Here is a 16573-nt window from a genome sequence, read left to right as displayed (position 1 = left end):
CAAGAGCTGGCAGGAGATAGGGGGATCCAGGTGAGGGGGGGGTGATAGGCAGATGAGGGAGGGGGGAGAGTCAGAAGTTGGGATGTGATTGCTGATCGCTCCAACCCTTCCCTCCAACTTTTTATACTGACTATCTCCCTTCTTTCTTTGTCCAGATGAAAGGTCTCGACCCAAAATGTCGACTGTCCATCTCCTTCCACAGATGCTGCCTGGCCCGCTGAGTTCCTCCAGCGCTTTGTGTGTTGCTCCAGATTTCAGTAACTGCGGTCTCTATTTTATATGACAAGAGCAAGTACTGTCGAACTAATTACAGCGTCCATTGCTGTGCACAGACAGCATAGCTATCAAATTGTAAGCCATGCACATATGCAAAGTGCATCACAACATATATCACACTGTGAATGGGCTCAGAAAGAATGGCAATGAGAGTCAGAATAAAATCCAGTAAGCATATGGAGACACAAGAGACTGCAGATGCCGGAAATCTGCAGCAACACACAAAGAAGCTGGGGGAACTCAGTAGGTCAGGCAGCATCTGTCCAGGGAAATGGACAGTCAACGTTTCGGGTCACGACCCTTCATCAGGACCAGCTGTCAGAGCTAAGTCCAGATGTCAGAGTCTTGAAGAAGGGTCTCGACCCAAAATGTCAACTGTCCATCTCCCTCCATAGATGCTACCTGACCTGCTGAGTTCCTCCAGCTCCTTTGAGTGCTGCTCCAGTAAGCATGTCTTGGGAACCATAAGATAAGGTTTCTTTATTAGTCACATGCACATCAAAACACACAGTGAAATGCATCTTTTCGCGTAGAGTGTTCTGGCGGCAGCCCGCAAGTGTCACCATGCTTCCGGCGCCACCATAGCATGCCCACAGCTCCTAACCTGTATGTCTTTGGAATGTGGGAGGAAACCGGAGAACCAGAGGAAACCCACGCAGACACGGGGAGAACGTACAAACTCCTTACAGACAGTGGCCGGATTTGAACCCGGGTCGCTGGCGCTGTAAAGCATATTGCTAACCGTTACACTACTGTGCCTGCTAGTTTGAAAAGGTTTCCTGATCAATAAGTTGATGACGAAGGGGAAACAAATAGGCTAACTCTGCAGAGTCACAGGCAATCAACGCTGCCAGTAGCAGAACAGAAAACAGAGACCTGGAACTGTCAGCTAACCTCATTGCCAGCTAAGTACCAGATGTCAGCTCACCGTAAAGAGGCAGCCATGCTTAACCTGCTGCCAGCCTTCTGCAGACAAACACCAGTGGTCAGCCACACAGCAGCAACCAAGCAGAAGCAACGGATTGAGAAGGGAAGTCTGGTTCACTGGCTTATAGACTCAGTAACCACAGGATCATCATCAGCATTAACAGCAATGTAAGAGACACAGAATCCTGTGCAGGATTGGCTGTGGCAGTCAAGATTGGAAGAATTAACAGTGGAAAATATGGTAGTATCCCCAGCAAAGCTGAGTGTGAAATACTGACCTCATGGGATGAGACATGTGAGCTATGTGGGAGGGAAGGGTTAGATAGATCTTAGAGCAGGATAAAATGTCGGCACAACATTGTGGACCAAAGGGCCTGTACCGTGCTGTAACGTACAATGTTCTGTATCTCTTTTAGCTACTAGGTTTGCTGCAAAGAATGGCTATCCTTTGCTGCTGATTGCTCCCATTCCTATAAATCTCTGCAGCAGTAGAATTAGGCTGTGTTGGAAAGTTTACTTTGTTGTTTAATTTCTGCACATATGCAAGTTGTGTATAATTGATGTTAATATAAGCTTCCATTCTTATCTTTGTCCTTGTCTTGTAATGTACTGTGCTGCTGCTGCAAAAAGCTAATTTTCACAGCATTTATCCCCTGTGCATGTACGTCTATAAACTTGAACTTGTCCTGCAAATGGACAATCAGTATAAGGGTGCACAAAGCTGGGGGACAGTGGAAATGGCCATGCAGTATAGGAGCAGCTGTTCCTGCATAAGGATAGGAGCCGCTCTTCCTGCATAAGTGCTAGTTATGTTGGGATGGGTGGGGTAGCAATGAATAGAGAGCAGGGTGTTGGAAATGGGATCAAGGCCAGAGGTACTGGAGCAGGAAGGGTTGGCTGAGATGACGGTAGTGGAGAGAAAGAGAGGTGCATGGGAGGAAATAAGATACTACAGTCACAATCAAACAGGATGGAATAAAGACCCATATGATTTGAATAATAGATATCAGGAGATCTGGGCAAGGAACTGGGTCTTCAGAATTTTTACACACTTTGACCAAGGCCTCGTCCCTTTTTAAACACCGAGAAACACATTCACAAGACTTATCTTGCTTGAGGAAACTAGAAAGCCTGCAAATGCTGGGAATCTGAAATAAAAACAGAAAATGCAGGGAACACTCAGCAGGTCAGGCAGCGTCTGCGGGGAGAGAAACAGAGTTCGTTTTAGTTTGGAAACTCTAAAGAAGAGCCTCAGAGCTTAAACATTGACTCCACCGACGCTGCCTGACTTGCTGAGAGTTTCCTGCATTTTCTGTTTTGCATTATCGTGCTTAAGAACTGCCTGATCAGAATTCCTTCGTGAATCAGTTCCACAGAGACATTAGTTTGCCGGATTTGTCACCGTCTGTTCATTGTGGACAGGAGCGAAACGACTGGCAGTGATTCAGCCGTGAGGTTGTCGGTTCAGGAGCTGTAGCCGCACTGTGCGCTCGGTACTTACTGCATGTTTTTACTGACAGTTCTTGACTTCAACCGCGACCCTTTCTCAATTACTCACATAAATTCCTTACTAATAGCCCATTCCTATGTTCTTGGATAAAACGACCATTTTATTCATCACGCAACCTATGACAAAATTCTAGCCACGTGAGTAAAGTACATATTAATAATATCTTCAATAAACATCTCAGAAATATGTCTCCTGGACCACCCTCTTCTGAGTAATAGTGGAGTTATGTTCATTTTGTTTTAATGTTTCTACATTTAGTTCATGCATCAAAATCGGAACAGCCCACAAGCAGGTCGGCAGTGGGACGGTCACATTTTCTGCATGGACTATGCTTTTTTTCAAAAAAAAGGGATGAACTTTATGCATTGTGCAGATTTTATGGATGAGTCCTTGTTTTAGAAGTCTGCACACTCTGTACTAAAGCAGCGGTCGAATACAAACAGGGGAATGACTTAACAATGTGAAAAATGTGCCTCAGTTAGCCATCACTGCCAGGAAGAGGAACGCCTATTCTCGATCCTTTCCCCAAAGTGCTGACTTTAAAATGACAGTAAATTGTGAGTCACGGAGGACGTTGTTTTGTTAAACTGTTTTGAGATCGTCAACTAAGCGTGCAAGTATTACTCCCTTTCCTTGTTTAAATAATATATAATACGAAAGAGGGACTATGCAATAATATTTATTGGCGCAATTGCTGCACTCTAAAGTTAAACTGCTGATTATTATCGCCAAATAAGAAATCTTGACGTAAAATTAATTCCGCATTCAATTTAGCACAGAATACTGGATGTGTTTGAGGAGCAGACTGAATACGTTAGATTTTTTTAAAACAGGAAACCAGAGTTACAGCAAGGTAGCAGAAAATATTTACACAAATACTATAATTAATTGGAATCAGTTTTTTGGGAAGTGTTTAATTTGTGACGTCCCTGGTAAAGACAAACACGGTGCAAGAAGTGCGTTAGTAATCTCCCAGGTGTGACTGAGAAACTGTTTGTTATGACACCAACTCACCACGTAATCGCGTAACTATGGCCTTTATCGAAAGACTGCGAAGCGCCCAGGGCGCCACCAACTAGCACAGGGCTAGCTCCCCCCTACTCCAATTATACAGCAGCCAAAAGTATTGGATTCTGCTTGGCGGAGCAGGAACCGTGATCTCTGGAAGAAAACCTTTGCTCGGCGGCGGCTTAAACTGTGATTCATTGATGGTTCTCCCAGCTGATGATGTCAGCGGGGTGTTAAGGCTCCGCCTTAGTTGCTGATCTCCGTTGAACAGTCCCTGCATTTCAACCTCCCACCACACCCGGTTGCCGGCGTCATATCTACTCCTTAAATACCAAGACCAGTCTTCAGTTGAAGGCTTCAAGCAGCAACTTCAGAACGACAGCCTTCTGCCCGAGCTTAAAGGAACTTACAATTTGTACCTCTAACCAAGGGAACTTACTTTTGAAGTGAAGACATTACTAAGAATTAAAGCCATTTAATTAACTTGGTAAGCAATTAAATTGACAAGATTTCATAGCTGATACGTATCCTGGGATTAAATGGAACTGACTGGTGGAACATTAATCAGGTTTTAATAGGAAAGATTGCGAGAAAAGTTGTGCAGTACAAGAATAAATAATCCTAATGCTATTGGTACTGTAAGAACAGTATTCAGATAAGCCGTTCTGTTTATATAACGAGCTGCTATATATTATCTCGCTGAGTTTTAATATGCAGTCCGATTGAGAGAATCTTGTTCAATGATTGCTCTGTTTTTACTGTACCAATAATTATTTTCTGAATGGGCTCCAGCTTAATTATGTTACTAGTTTTAACTCGGCGCATTTTCGCTTGTCAGGATCAGTAGATGGTCGATATTTCCAGCGCGAAATTTAGGAAAGTTTATAGAGAATTGTCATTTGATTAGATGCTCATATATAGTCAATTGTCGCCAGGTTAGGTGAAGCAATACTCCCACTGATCAGGAGGGAGCGCTGTTGCTCGTCTACGGAGAGTTGGAGATATTTCTGTCGGGTACCAACCCCCACAGTCTGCGGCTACAATGATAATGCAAACGAATCCGGCTTTCTTTATGGTGCTAGTTAATAATCACGATATACTAATAATAAATATTGGAACATTTTATAATGTTGCTTTGATACCAACAGTAATAATTGTAATCACTTGAAGTATTTAATTGGGAGCATTCCGGTTTTTTAATAGTTAACTAGGGTTGTGAGATTGCATCTAAATAAAACACTTCCAAACTAAGTCAGCTAAATTAAAGCTGCAACATACCGACTACATGCGGAGCAAAGGCATTGTTTGTTCGTAAAATGTTGCGATCGGTTATAAGTTTTGGGAGCATTTGTGAAACCGCACAGCTAGTAATTGACGGACGAAAATGTGGTTTGACTTGCATTTGCAAACAGTCAATTATGATTTTTTAAAAAATGAAACTTTTTGTTTTTTTTGTCCAAGTATTTCGGTCGTAAATGCGCCTGCTTACTTCCTTTGGGAACTGGTGCAGACACGTACGATTAATTCACCCGCACAATGCGTGGCTATTCTGATTTTTTTTGGGGGGGGGGTTAAATATATGAACGAAAATCGAGACTTTCAGCAATCGATCCCTGAATTCAGCCTCTCGCCTGCGAGGGAGGTGGACGTGCGAACAGTGCTAGTTCTTTAATGAAATGCTTTTGCAGAGTTCCAAAAAGGATTTTAACAAACGTTTGCCCCTCGCAGAACATCAGGTTGACCCTTTGTTTCTCTCGATTCATTGCGTATTTCAATTCAGGTACACACTATGTGTGTGTGGGGGGGGGGGGGGAAGAAGAGGGGGAGGAGGGGGCGGGATTCTGCTGCTGTCACGTGGCAGGCGTCGCAGTCTTTTTTGAATGGTTGAAACTGACGAGTGGACGTCCAGCTCCGAGGGAGACGTCACAATGGAGTGGCGGCTGATTGGCTGGTGCCGGGGAACAGGTGGATACTTTTTGGAAGGTTGAGGCGTCGCGCAAACGCTGATTGGCTGACGCTGTGTTTTCTTTGTTGCAGACGTTCTATGAGGATTATTCTCCGGGGGATCGCGGCAGAGTGAGCCAGAGTCCGGCTCGGAGGCAGTCAGCAGGGCTGAGAGAAGCACGGCTTAGAGCTCTGGGCAAACCACTTGTGTTTTTTTTTGTTAACCCCTGTCTGCGAGATCTTTCGAAGACAAAAGAAAACCTCACAAGGAGAAACCCGAACACATATACCGCACACTTTCGCCGATAACTATCTCAGCAGAGAGCGCCGGGATTTGTTTCCATAATATTTAGGCTCCATAACATTGCATGATTCCTTTAAGTGTCTAAGGGACTTTCTTGTGTGACTCGAAGACCGATCAAAGGTAATCTAATGGACCATACAAGCACCAGGAGTTGCTCCCGAGCCCCAACTTGCGAGGCCCATCAAAACGAGCCTTCAATGCGTGTAGTCATCAATACGACGACCGGAGCCCAGTATGATCTTTCTGTTCCAGTAGACGAAACAGTAGAAGGACTCAAACGGAGGTTGTCACAGCGTTTGAAGGTTGCCAAGGAGCGTCTAGTCCTCTTGCACAAAGAAACGTACGTACATCCCTTTGTTCTGAGCGAGGCCACGAAACCCCAATCGGAGTTTCTGTGACAGGTTTCTACGGCGAGCAGTAGCCATTCAGAACTCAGTTTTACTTTACTAGCAGTAAGCCATATAAACTTTTATATTCGGATGTACTTTAGAGCTCATTCGTGAAGCTTGTGCATTTTACTGTATTGATATGATTAGAGGATCATTATATGGCGGTGCGTTCCCGGTTATGGATTATAACCCGTGCTTTTTGGTATTTGTTTTAGGCGATTAAATTCTGGAAAACTGCAGGATCACGGTATTACAGAAGGAAGCAAATTAACCCTTGTACCCACTGTAGAAGCTGGACTCATGGTAAGATCGACGCCTGACCTCGTGTATAGAATATCGATGCATATTATGTCTATTAGTACATCTTGGGGGAGGAAATGTACGCTTTCGTTAATCCCTTTTCCCTTTCTCTCTCTTTTAAGTCTCAAGCTTCACGGCCGGAGCAATCAGTAATGCAAGCTTTGGAAAGCTTAACGGAAACTCAGGTAAAATATAAAGCCTTAAGATGGGGGTGGTATGCGTGGCCCCTTACTGATATTTAATAAATGTAATTCTGAATGTAATACTTTTAACCCGTCTAACAATTAAATTTGCCAGGATGCTGGGGTGGAATCTTTAATCTGGACTGCGAAGAGCGAGTTTATGCATCATAGTCCACTTCAAAATTTAAAGATGCATTAATCAAAAGTAATGTGGGTTAATAATGATTTTGTAGACTCGTTTATTGTTTTACATTGTACAGTTACGCTCAATTTGACTTGAGTATTTCATGTCTAAATGTGGGATTCGGCATTGCCGGCCTAAATGTTTTGCAAATCTAGTTTCCAAAAACCTCCCGAAGCCCAGACTCCTGTCCCTTTTGTATTATTCGTACTGTGCGTGTTTCATGAAACACTTGGGAGTTCCTTGGCGACAGGCTTGGTGTTTAATCTACACAGAGAATATTGTTCAGAGCCAACTCCTCCCCCTAGTGACGCCATTCAGACTCCCACTGAAGCATGACCCGATAGTGAAAAGCCTCTCCTTTTTGAACGAGATTTCCTGAACCGTGCAATTCACCTTTCACCTCCTAAATTCACAGGCTCCGTGCGTTTTTATCCTAATTACAGCCATTGTTCTCCATGATCTCCTCCTTGTGAAGTTACAACCCAGCCTTGCTGGAACTGCTAAATAACTCGCTTGGTCTTGGTTACCATTGTGTGTGACATTTGTTTTTTTTTGCTTTTGCTGGCTCTCGGTGGTTAACGGCCAATAACTTGTGCGGAGCCTTTCATTAAAGCGTGACGGAGCCTTTAAACTTGATAATGTAGTGCAGCAGTGGGCAAAATGCACCGCTAACCTTTTAACTCCTCTAGGACTTCCTGCTTCGCCCGAGTGCCGCCCATACACTTTCTTTTGAAATCGTGCCTGGCCTCAGTGGTCAAAACCGAGGGGGTTTGTGACTCTGGCAAGCGACAGAAAGTGCCTTAAACACTTCTGAATGCTGTAGTCGACCCTTTTGTTTCATGGTGTTCAAGAGGCTGTCCTGAGGCCCATGGACACTGCAGCTTGCTACTGATCTGGGAGCAGGTACAATAATTTAGGCAGCAATCCCACCGTCGTGCACAAATACCGTTGGCTGAAGTCGTATCGAGCAGCCAACGGATTAACATCCTTTTAAAGCGAATAAATTGGCTGCAGATCGACTTCTGTGTTGGTGGGGGTCTCACGAGGTAACACTGAGATCTGTTGGCCCATATACAGGTACCTCAACCGCCAGAAACCCCTGCTGGAAGAAGCAGTCCTTGATTAATGAGATACCAGGAAGCTTCCAGTTGTTGTCCTATTCTGGTTCTGTTGAGCAATAGTCTTGTCTTGGGGTTTCTGGGATGTTTAGTAGGACATAACAACACATTTGGGAGCTGGCTATAGATTTGTAAACTGCTAGACTTTTGAATTTAATTGATATACTATCAAATCAGACAGACTTCCACAGAATTTTTAGCATCCTTTTTAAATCACTTGTAATGTTTTATTTATGTGTTTTAATGAGGGTCCCAAGGGCCAACAGATTAGCAATATAACTGAGTTAATGTAAAAACAATTGAATATTCAGTCATCTTTAACCATAAATTAATGTGATGCATATAGGGTGTATATGGATATTTCATACTGGCTGAAGAGCGCATGTTAAACACATTTACTTATTCTGAACTTGGCAATATTCATGTGAAAAGTACTATTTTAATTAGTTCCATTGATCATGCAGCCAATTAATCAGCTCCTCTTGAAACTCTTTGCTTCAAATGGTCTAGCGTCGTAGATAAGCATGTTTCCTGGATTTCCTGGGGAGTGTGTATTTTAAACCGGAAATCCTCTTCTCTACAATTGATCTGATGGAGAAAGGGTGCAAGAAATGTTTCTTGTCATCAAATGGTTAAAAGCAACTATAACACATTGGTCTTAAGGATTCTGTGGATAACACCCTTGTTCTGGGGTTGCCAGTATAACATGCTTCTTGTTAGACTTGTATAAGCCTTATTATTTCTCCTTGCTCATAATGAACATTTCATAAAATTCCTATGTCTGTAGTAGCTACACTACAACCAGCCAATCTGGCCTTGCAGCACATTCTATTTGATGGATCTGAGTCAAAAGAACATTAAATTCCAGTTGAAATTCCTTTATCACAAGCTGACAATGATTCCTCCTCCTCCTCCTCCTCCTCCTCTCCTTAGGGAATGGCAGACGCTGTGGAAATTCATAATCCGGAATAGCAGAGGCATCATAGTGACGTAGGCTAAAGCTGCATCATGCTTGACGAAAGAGAAACACACACTGTGTTGTCAAACACATTTGTGGTACAAGGCCACAAATGCTTTCACACTGAATAGGACAACGATTCTCAAATAAGGGGTGACATGCTAGCTGCAGAATCTGCCAGTTGATGTATTTTAAAATTTTTGCCAGACTTGAATACAGTATGACCTTTCTTGTATATTACTAATATCTGTGTAGTTAGGTCCAAGAGGCTGCTTGGCCAAAGAATTTACTAGAAATGTCAGTCTTCTGGCGCAGCTTGTTTTGCTGTGACGTTATACATCACCATGATCAAATAAGAGTGAGTGTCCTTAATCAAGATGAGGCAACCAGTTCAGTTACAAATGGGATCAAGTTAGCTGAGTCAGAAGGTTATGTGATCAGACACATTCAGATCCAGTTACATTTCAATGCATATGACTAGTGGGTACATGGTTTTAAAGGACCTATTTATATCTGTGCTTCAATATAAATGGCTTGGTGTACAAAAGTATAGTTAAGTACCCAATTAAGCATAATCTTGTTCATCTGATTTTGCAAGTGCAGAGGGCCAGTTCACTAAACTAGTCCTTGAAATTTAGCACATGGCTGGTCTGGGGAGCTTTTACTGATTTATTTTTTAAAATATAAATCTGATTTAAAAACAATCCTGTGAAGCTGCATTGTGAGCAGACCTTTTGCTTGGCTGAATGGAACCCCTTCCTGCCCCCATCGCTATCAGTGAGGTTGTTTACTCTTTCATTTATTTCCCTTCCTGTAGAAGGCAGCTTTCCCACTTGACCGGAAGATGCCAAGAGATGGTTTATTTTGAAAGCTGGTCAAACAAGTCCACTTAGTTACCCTGGAGCTGTCTCTGCCGCAGAGTCCAGCATGCTAAGGAACAACAGTATGTTAGTTGAAGGTTATAGGGAAGAGATTTACTTTGTGCTTAAACAAAAAGGAAGGGAAAGTCTGCCATGCAAATACACAAACAAAAGAGCATATCTACGGTGGTCAGTAAGTCTGATCAGTGCTTCCAATTGATCTACCAATTTTTTTAAAATGCTCAGTTTACGGCAATATCAAGAATAGAAGTGAATTGAGTAATACTTTTAAGTCCATAGGAAGCTTCATTCTGCATAGTGTTCATGGAATGAGACTTGATATGATTTCATATCCACTCTCTGCGGCCTCTTTGAAATGTTTTTTTTTGTCTTGGCTCTTTTTGTGTCTATGGTGAGGACTATTTTTAGGAGTCAAGAGTATGAATGAAGAATGTGCTTTTTAATTAAAAATTGTTTTTTCCAAAAAATTCAAGTATTAAATATTAAAACAACATTTGCTAGTTCTGGTAGCTTTTTTATGTACTGCAGATTGTACATAATAGGTCCTTCAGACCCTCAAGACTGCACCACTACTCGATTTATTATTGACCATTTCTGATCTACATCTTAATCCCACTCACTTTAAGCATCCTGAATGTAAATGACCTAGACCAATGTGGCACTGTACCATTTGTATGGAAATTGAAATAAATGACACTGCCCCTTGAGTACGGCATCCTATCTTTATAAATTTGATATGGTTGACTGCACCATCCTCTCTCAATCTGGTCGATTGTCCATTCTATGGAACCAATCCCATCTCCTTCACATCTACAGCCCTCTAAGATAGTTGATTTTCTCCAGCTCCCTTTTCAGCACTGATGGGTGTACCTTTGGCTATCAAGGCCCCAATTGCAAGAAATTTCTACCTAAATTTCTTCTCTTGTCTTCCTCTTCTATGTTTAAATAGTTCTTGAAGAAATATTAGGACAAATAGATTTCAAATGGCTCAACATCAAATTTAATATGATAATGCTGATATGAGATATTTTGCTCATTATTATACATCTAAAAATACCATATTAACATGTATACAATAAATCTGATTTTTGCAGATACTAGTATGACCAGGTTAAGATTATTCTACTTTGAAACAGAAGCTCTATTTAAGGCATTATGGAGTATAGAACTTAAACAACTAAATCATGGGGAACTTCATTCTATGCACTACATTCATGGAATTAGACTTGAGAATATGATTTCATATTCATTCTCTGTGGCCTTTTCAAAATAACATGAGTTTTTTTGTCTTCACTCTTTTTGTGTCTATGGTGAGGAACTATTTTTAGCAGCCAGTGTATGAATGAAAAATGAGTGCTTTTTTTTATTTGTATATATGTGGGCTGCTGCCTTTTTCTTCAGTTAATGATGGCCAGGGAATAGAGCACTCAAACTAAATCATGGCAATTAAAAATAGAGGCTGCTTTTTAAATAGCTCACTGAAACACAGTTAAAATGCACACAGACACACTCCAAGTGAGCTAAATGCGTGTGTGTGTGCGCGCGTGCGCACACACTCTGAACAGGTGATTGTTAGGAAACCAGCAACAAAAGCTGAAACACACACACACACACACACACACACACACACACACACACCAGGTGATTGTTAGGAGACCAGCAACAAAAGCTGAAGTACTCATTGATATTTCTTTGCATGATACTTGAATACAAAGATCTTGAACCAAATACTGAAGCCCTGACCTGGTTTAAATAGTGTCAAACTGAAACAGCAGGAATGAGGGCCCATTGTCATGCACTGTTAATCTCCATGCAAGATCCTTATTTTACATGATCCCCCAGTTCAGAGTAGGTCTTTAGAATAGCTACCTTTGTCTCATTTGCTAATTAGCATGTGTTACAGAACAGGGCTAAAATTTGAGTGTCCTTTGTTCTTTTGGTATTCGCTCCGTCTTGCTACTCTGCTGCCCATGTAAACTGCATTTTAATGCATTATGGATGCTATAAATTTTAATTGAATGAACATCAAGCAAATCCCCAAAAAACCCATTCAGCACTCCTAGGCTCTTGCAGAAGCCATTGAAATGGTGGTATTGTATCCCTGCAGCTGAAGGGCTTTTGTAGCAACACATTTTTGGACCTCTTAAGGTATCTATATATGGTTGTGAGAGAGGTGCATGTGAAACTCTTTTGTTTTTGTGCGGGGGCGAGTCTACGATGTCTGATGGCTTTACATCTGAGGCGGGTGGAGAATCTGCAGTCGTGACGTCTGAAAGTTTGATGCTGTACCTCTTTTATGAGTGAAGTGGGTTCAGTCGTGACTGATTTAGTTTGCAGGGGACCACCTTCGAGATCCAATTAACACTGGCCTGTGGCTGTGGTTTTTATATAAATGCACCTGGAAATAAGTGGGCTTGGTAAATGAATTCCAAGAAAATCTTAAGAAGTGATAGTAGATACCTGCTTCATTAAGGTTAGAAGCATCAAACGCATTAGTTTTATTTATCTTTGATTTCTAAATCCAGCATAAATGCCAGGATAGCTTGGTTCTTTATGGCATATTGTTACAATGTGCATGGTACCCAACTCTTGGCTCTTGTTTTGTATGCTGGGAGGAAAAATACTAATAACATTTGTAAAATGATAGTGTACTGAAGGAAGATGGACTTTAATACTTAAGAGTTGAGATGGTCTTCTGTGTTGAGAAGTTGCATACAGATGAATATTGCAGTACATGGCTGCAAATGAGTTTCTGTGAACTGTAGGGACCTCTATAAATGGATCTGTCAGCATTGAATTTTCAAAGTCTGTAGTTTAGCAGGCTTGTCATTTTGACTGCAAGTTTATGCCTTTCAGCTTTTTTCAATTTGATCACCTTTTGAAGCAATTTGCAGTTAAAAGGATATGAAGTCTGGACTGCAATATAGGTCTGACAAAAAATGGCTAAGACAGAGAAATCTCTGTTTTAAATGTGTAGTTACTATTTTAAAGTCAACTGTGATAAGTGCATTTTGCTGCTTTCAGTAAAAAAACTTGTCATTCATTCATTGTCAGTCCCAGAGTAGGTGTTGCTATGGCTAGAAATAGTGATAGTGATTGTGCCCTACTTGTGTATTATAGTGTGGAGTTAGAACGACCCAGCACAAAGGATCTACAGTAGCAATCCATTGTTTTTGTAATTAAAGAAATGTTTTCATTCAGATATGTGCTTGAATCAGGAAAAGAAGCTTTAGTTTGGGCCTGCTACCAATTAAAAATTGATTGTTGTCTTTACTGACCTGTTAGCTGATGACTGCAGTTGCCTATGGTTGGTGTGTGTGTGTGTCACTGCAATGCTCCTAAAAAAGGAAAGGCACAAGGAGGGTCAAAGTCTGCATCTTGAGCTTCAAAGAGACTTCAGTTAGTCTTTGGCAGCTGGTAGATTGAAAAAGGCAACATGGCTTTTCAAAGATGCAGGAGGAGGTTGGACTCTGTTCCTTATCAGCTTACATTATGCAAGTCTGGGATTTGTGCAGCTCTGGTACATAATCAATACATTCCAGGGTGCTTAAGTTTTGCAGCATGCTTGGAATTCTAAGTAGGCTTGTTACCCCTACTGAGAGAGATGTGGTGGTTGGGGGGCAGTGGGGGGGGGGGGTGCAGAGGATATGAGGGGGCAGGGGAACGGGCAAGGAGGAGTCCGTGAGCTGCAAATTCCACAGATGGGATGAGATTTATGATTTGGTTGCAGAGACTGAATGAGTGATGATGTTGTAGGACATCTTCATACCCTGCAAGTTTAGTCAAGGCCAGGTCACTTGTGTTCTGCAACCCTTCACAAACCTAGAGATAAAATTAAATATTCTGAATAAAGACGCCTGCAATCAGTGCTTATTTTAGCGATACAGGCTTCAGTTTTACTGTTCCTAAAATAGGTGGAAAGTTGAGCTGTATACATAGGGGTAGTATTCTTCTTTGATTTTAAAATACCTACAGATCTCCTGGGCTATTTCTAAATGGTCTACATCCCCTAATCTCCTTTAAAGTACATCTCTTCAGATACAAGAAAATAAAAGGTATCTCAATATTTGTCCTTTTTTTAAAAAAAAGAGTACTTTTGACATCCCAGCACTTGTGGCATGATTTCATTTGTATTGTTTTACCCTGCTCCCCAAATACTTTGGATCTGGATCTAGAGGACAGTGATCAGTGTAACACCTGTTCAGTTTGGCTAATGTGATTTTTCTGTCTCTGATAATCCGGAGAGATAGTGTCATTGCACAAGGACGTCAGTAGGTGGTGAGTCAGTTTAAACTGTTTTCGTGCAGTGAAATTTTCTGATGACCTTTGGTCCAGACATAAGTACTTTCATTAGCTTTGTGCCATTTTCTTTTGTTTATTAGATGTCTAGTTTAAATTTAATCATTATAATTTGTCATTATTTGAGTTTTTTTGTAGGGGATAATGATTCGGAGAGTGATGTATGTTTTCCATATATCTAGGTTGAAGATGTTCTTAAGTGTTCTCACCCTACCTCCTTGAGACGTCACTGTTCTTTTGGATGGAGGAGGAGTTGGTTTGTGTGGGGTGTGGGTAAAGACGAACTTCATCTTAATTTGAATAAAAGCAAACACTTTGGTCTTTCCCTGGACTCTCGACTCTGCTTGTAAAGATTAACTCCGCTCCCACCTTCTCTAAATCCTTACTCTGTTGCTGGACATTTAACCACCCATTAATTTCTCAGGGATTGAGATTCTGGGATGGTATTCCCCATTCTGCTGAACCAAAGTATGAGGAGATCTTGTCTTTTATGGGGTTGTTCTGCATAACCATAAATCTTAGCTTTCACTTTCATGTTGCTGTTTGAAGATCAAGGCTAGCACAGATAGCAAATAGGATTTTAGATTCCATTTCACCAGTATCCCATTGTAAGTTAATAGTGTTAGTATGAACTTTTGTTAAGGCCTTGGATCCCTTTTGGGTTGTTCCATAAATGGTCTTTTACAACTTCTTCACAGGCACACCAGGACTTTGGAACTTCATTGGCAGATTCCAGAGTTAGAAGCAAGAATATCAGATCCAGGTTCCCTGCCAAATGCCATTTTTGGTTAAAGGGAGTTGTTCACGACATGATAGTTGTTCTAACTTGGAATGGTGAAGCCACTTGTGAGAACTAGTCTGGGCCTGAGGCTGGGAATGAAGTGTTTACCCTACTTTTGCAAGAACATCAGAAGGAAGAGTGAACCATTTGAACCCTTTATGCCAGTTCACCATTCAATAAGATCAACGCTGATCTTTTACCTCGGTTCCACTTTCCTGCATTAATCCCATTTCTCTTGATTCCCTTAATATCCAAAGTCAGTAATTGTCTTGAAAATACTCTGTAACTGAGCTTCCTTGGCCCTCTAGGGTAGAGAATTCCAAAGTTTCACTACCTAGTGGATGAAGGAATTCTTTCTCATGGCAATCCTGAATACCCAACCCTTATTTTGTGACTTTGACTGCTGATTCCCCAGTGAGGGGAAATATCCTACATTTGTCCTGTAGATGCCCATAAGAATTTTGTATGTTTCAATGAAATTACCTCTCATTCTCATAAACCCTAGTGAGTATTGGCCCATTCTGTATAACCTTTCCTCAATAGACAAATCCCCATCCCATGAATCATTTCAGTATATCCAGGTAGTTTTGACAAATAATCGTAGTAAAACAATTTATGAATTTAATACCACAATTATGTGCAGAAAAAATGTTGCATGCACATTCAAATAATTTTGCTTTTTGCATATTTTTGAAGAATATTTTCGTAAAAATCTGCTTTGATATTGGCCTATTAGATGGTCTTGACATTTAAAAAAAATCACTGATTTGTCATCAGTTGTCTATCTGTGATTAAAATAGCCAGATGTTCACCTATATTTGAGAGGGACCGTTTAAAACAAAAGTTATGAACTATTTATTGGCCCCAAACTATTTCTCTGATGCTAGAAAACTAATGTTGGATAGAACTTGTAATTCTTAAAGGAAAGCTTTATCCCTTTACTGAGTGCACACTCTGGTTAGAAGTTAATTGTGCATTTGTGCAGATAATTTGAAATGCAGCTGCATTTTGGTGGGTTCACTACAAAAGACCTGGGAGTACAAAAATATCTGACCCCAGAGTTAAGTTCCCATTGTTTGGAGTGGTGGGAGGGGAAGAAATCACTTGTTGCTTTTACTGCAACTGCATAACCTTGAAAGATGGTTGCAAATAAATTCTGTATCATTGGTTGAAGTGCACAAAGATAGAATTTTATGTTTGCTTAGAGATGGCTAAGAATATTCTCTCTTCCAACCTCTTTTTTTCCACCCCCCCCCCCCCCCCATTGTTAGTATGACTTACTGCATCATGTTTTTGTGAAGTGGTAATATGAGCAATCAGAGTAGGATTGTCAGAGCAAGTGCATTACCGAATACTGGAGTGATTTGTGAGCTCTGTATTAATATCTCATCTTATTTAATTATAGTTTTACCAATTTTACCATCTAACAGATATGATGAACAAAACAAATATGGAGGAAAAACTAAATCAAACAAAACCAGATGAAATAATTGGAATACAAAGATCAGAGCA

General features: G+C 41.1%; 1 protein-coding gene across 1 annotated transcript in view; it reads left to right on the top strand.

The window, feature by feature from the left end:
* The first annotated feature begins 3684 nt into the window (after positions 1 to 3684).
* Positions 3685 to 16573, top strand: part of midn (midnolin) — a 30977-nt gene continuing 18088 nt past the window's right edge. Inside the window, exons 1-4 of the mRNA XM_052037515.1 lie at positions 3685 to 4208; positions 5759 to 6309; positions 6574 to 6661; positions 6781 to 6843. Of these exons, the coding sequence (XP_051893475.1) occupies positions 6098 to 6309; positions 6574 to 6661; positions 6781 to 6843 (363 nt within the window). The 5' untranslated portion in view covers positions 3685 to 4208; positions 5759 to 6097. The remainder of the gene's footprint in view (positions 4209 to 5758; positions 6310 to 6573; positions 6662 to 6780; positions 6844 to 16573) is intronic.

Source organism: Pristis pectinata, chromosome 24, assembly GCF_009764475.1.
Source record: "Pristis pectinata isolate sPriPec2 chromosome 24, sPriPec2.1.pri, whole genome shotgun sequence".
Taxonomy (NCBI): domain Eukaryota; kingdom Metazoa; phylum Chordata; class Chondrichthyes; order Rhinopristiformes; family Pristidae; genus Pristis; species Pristis pectinata.
This window is presented reverse-complemented; position numbering and strand designations above follow the sequence as displayed.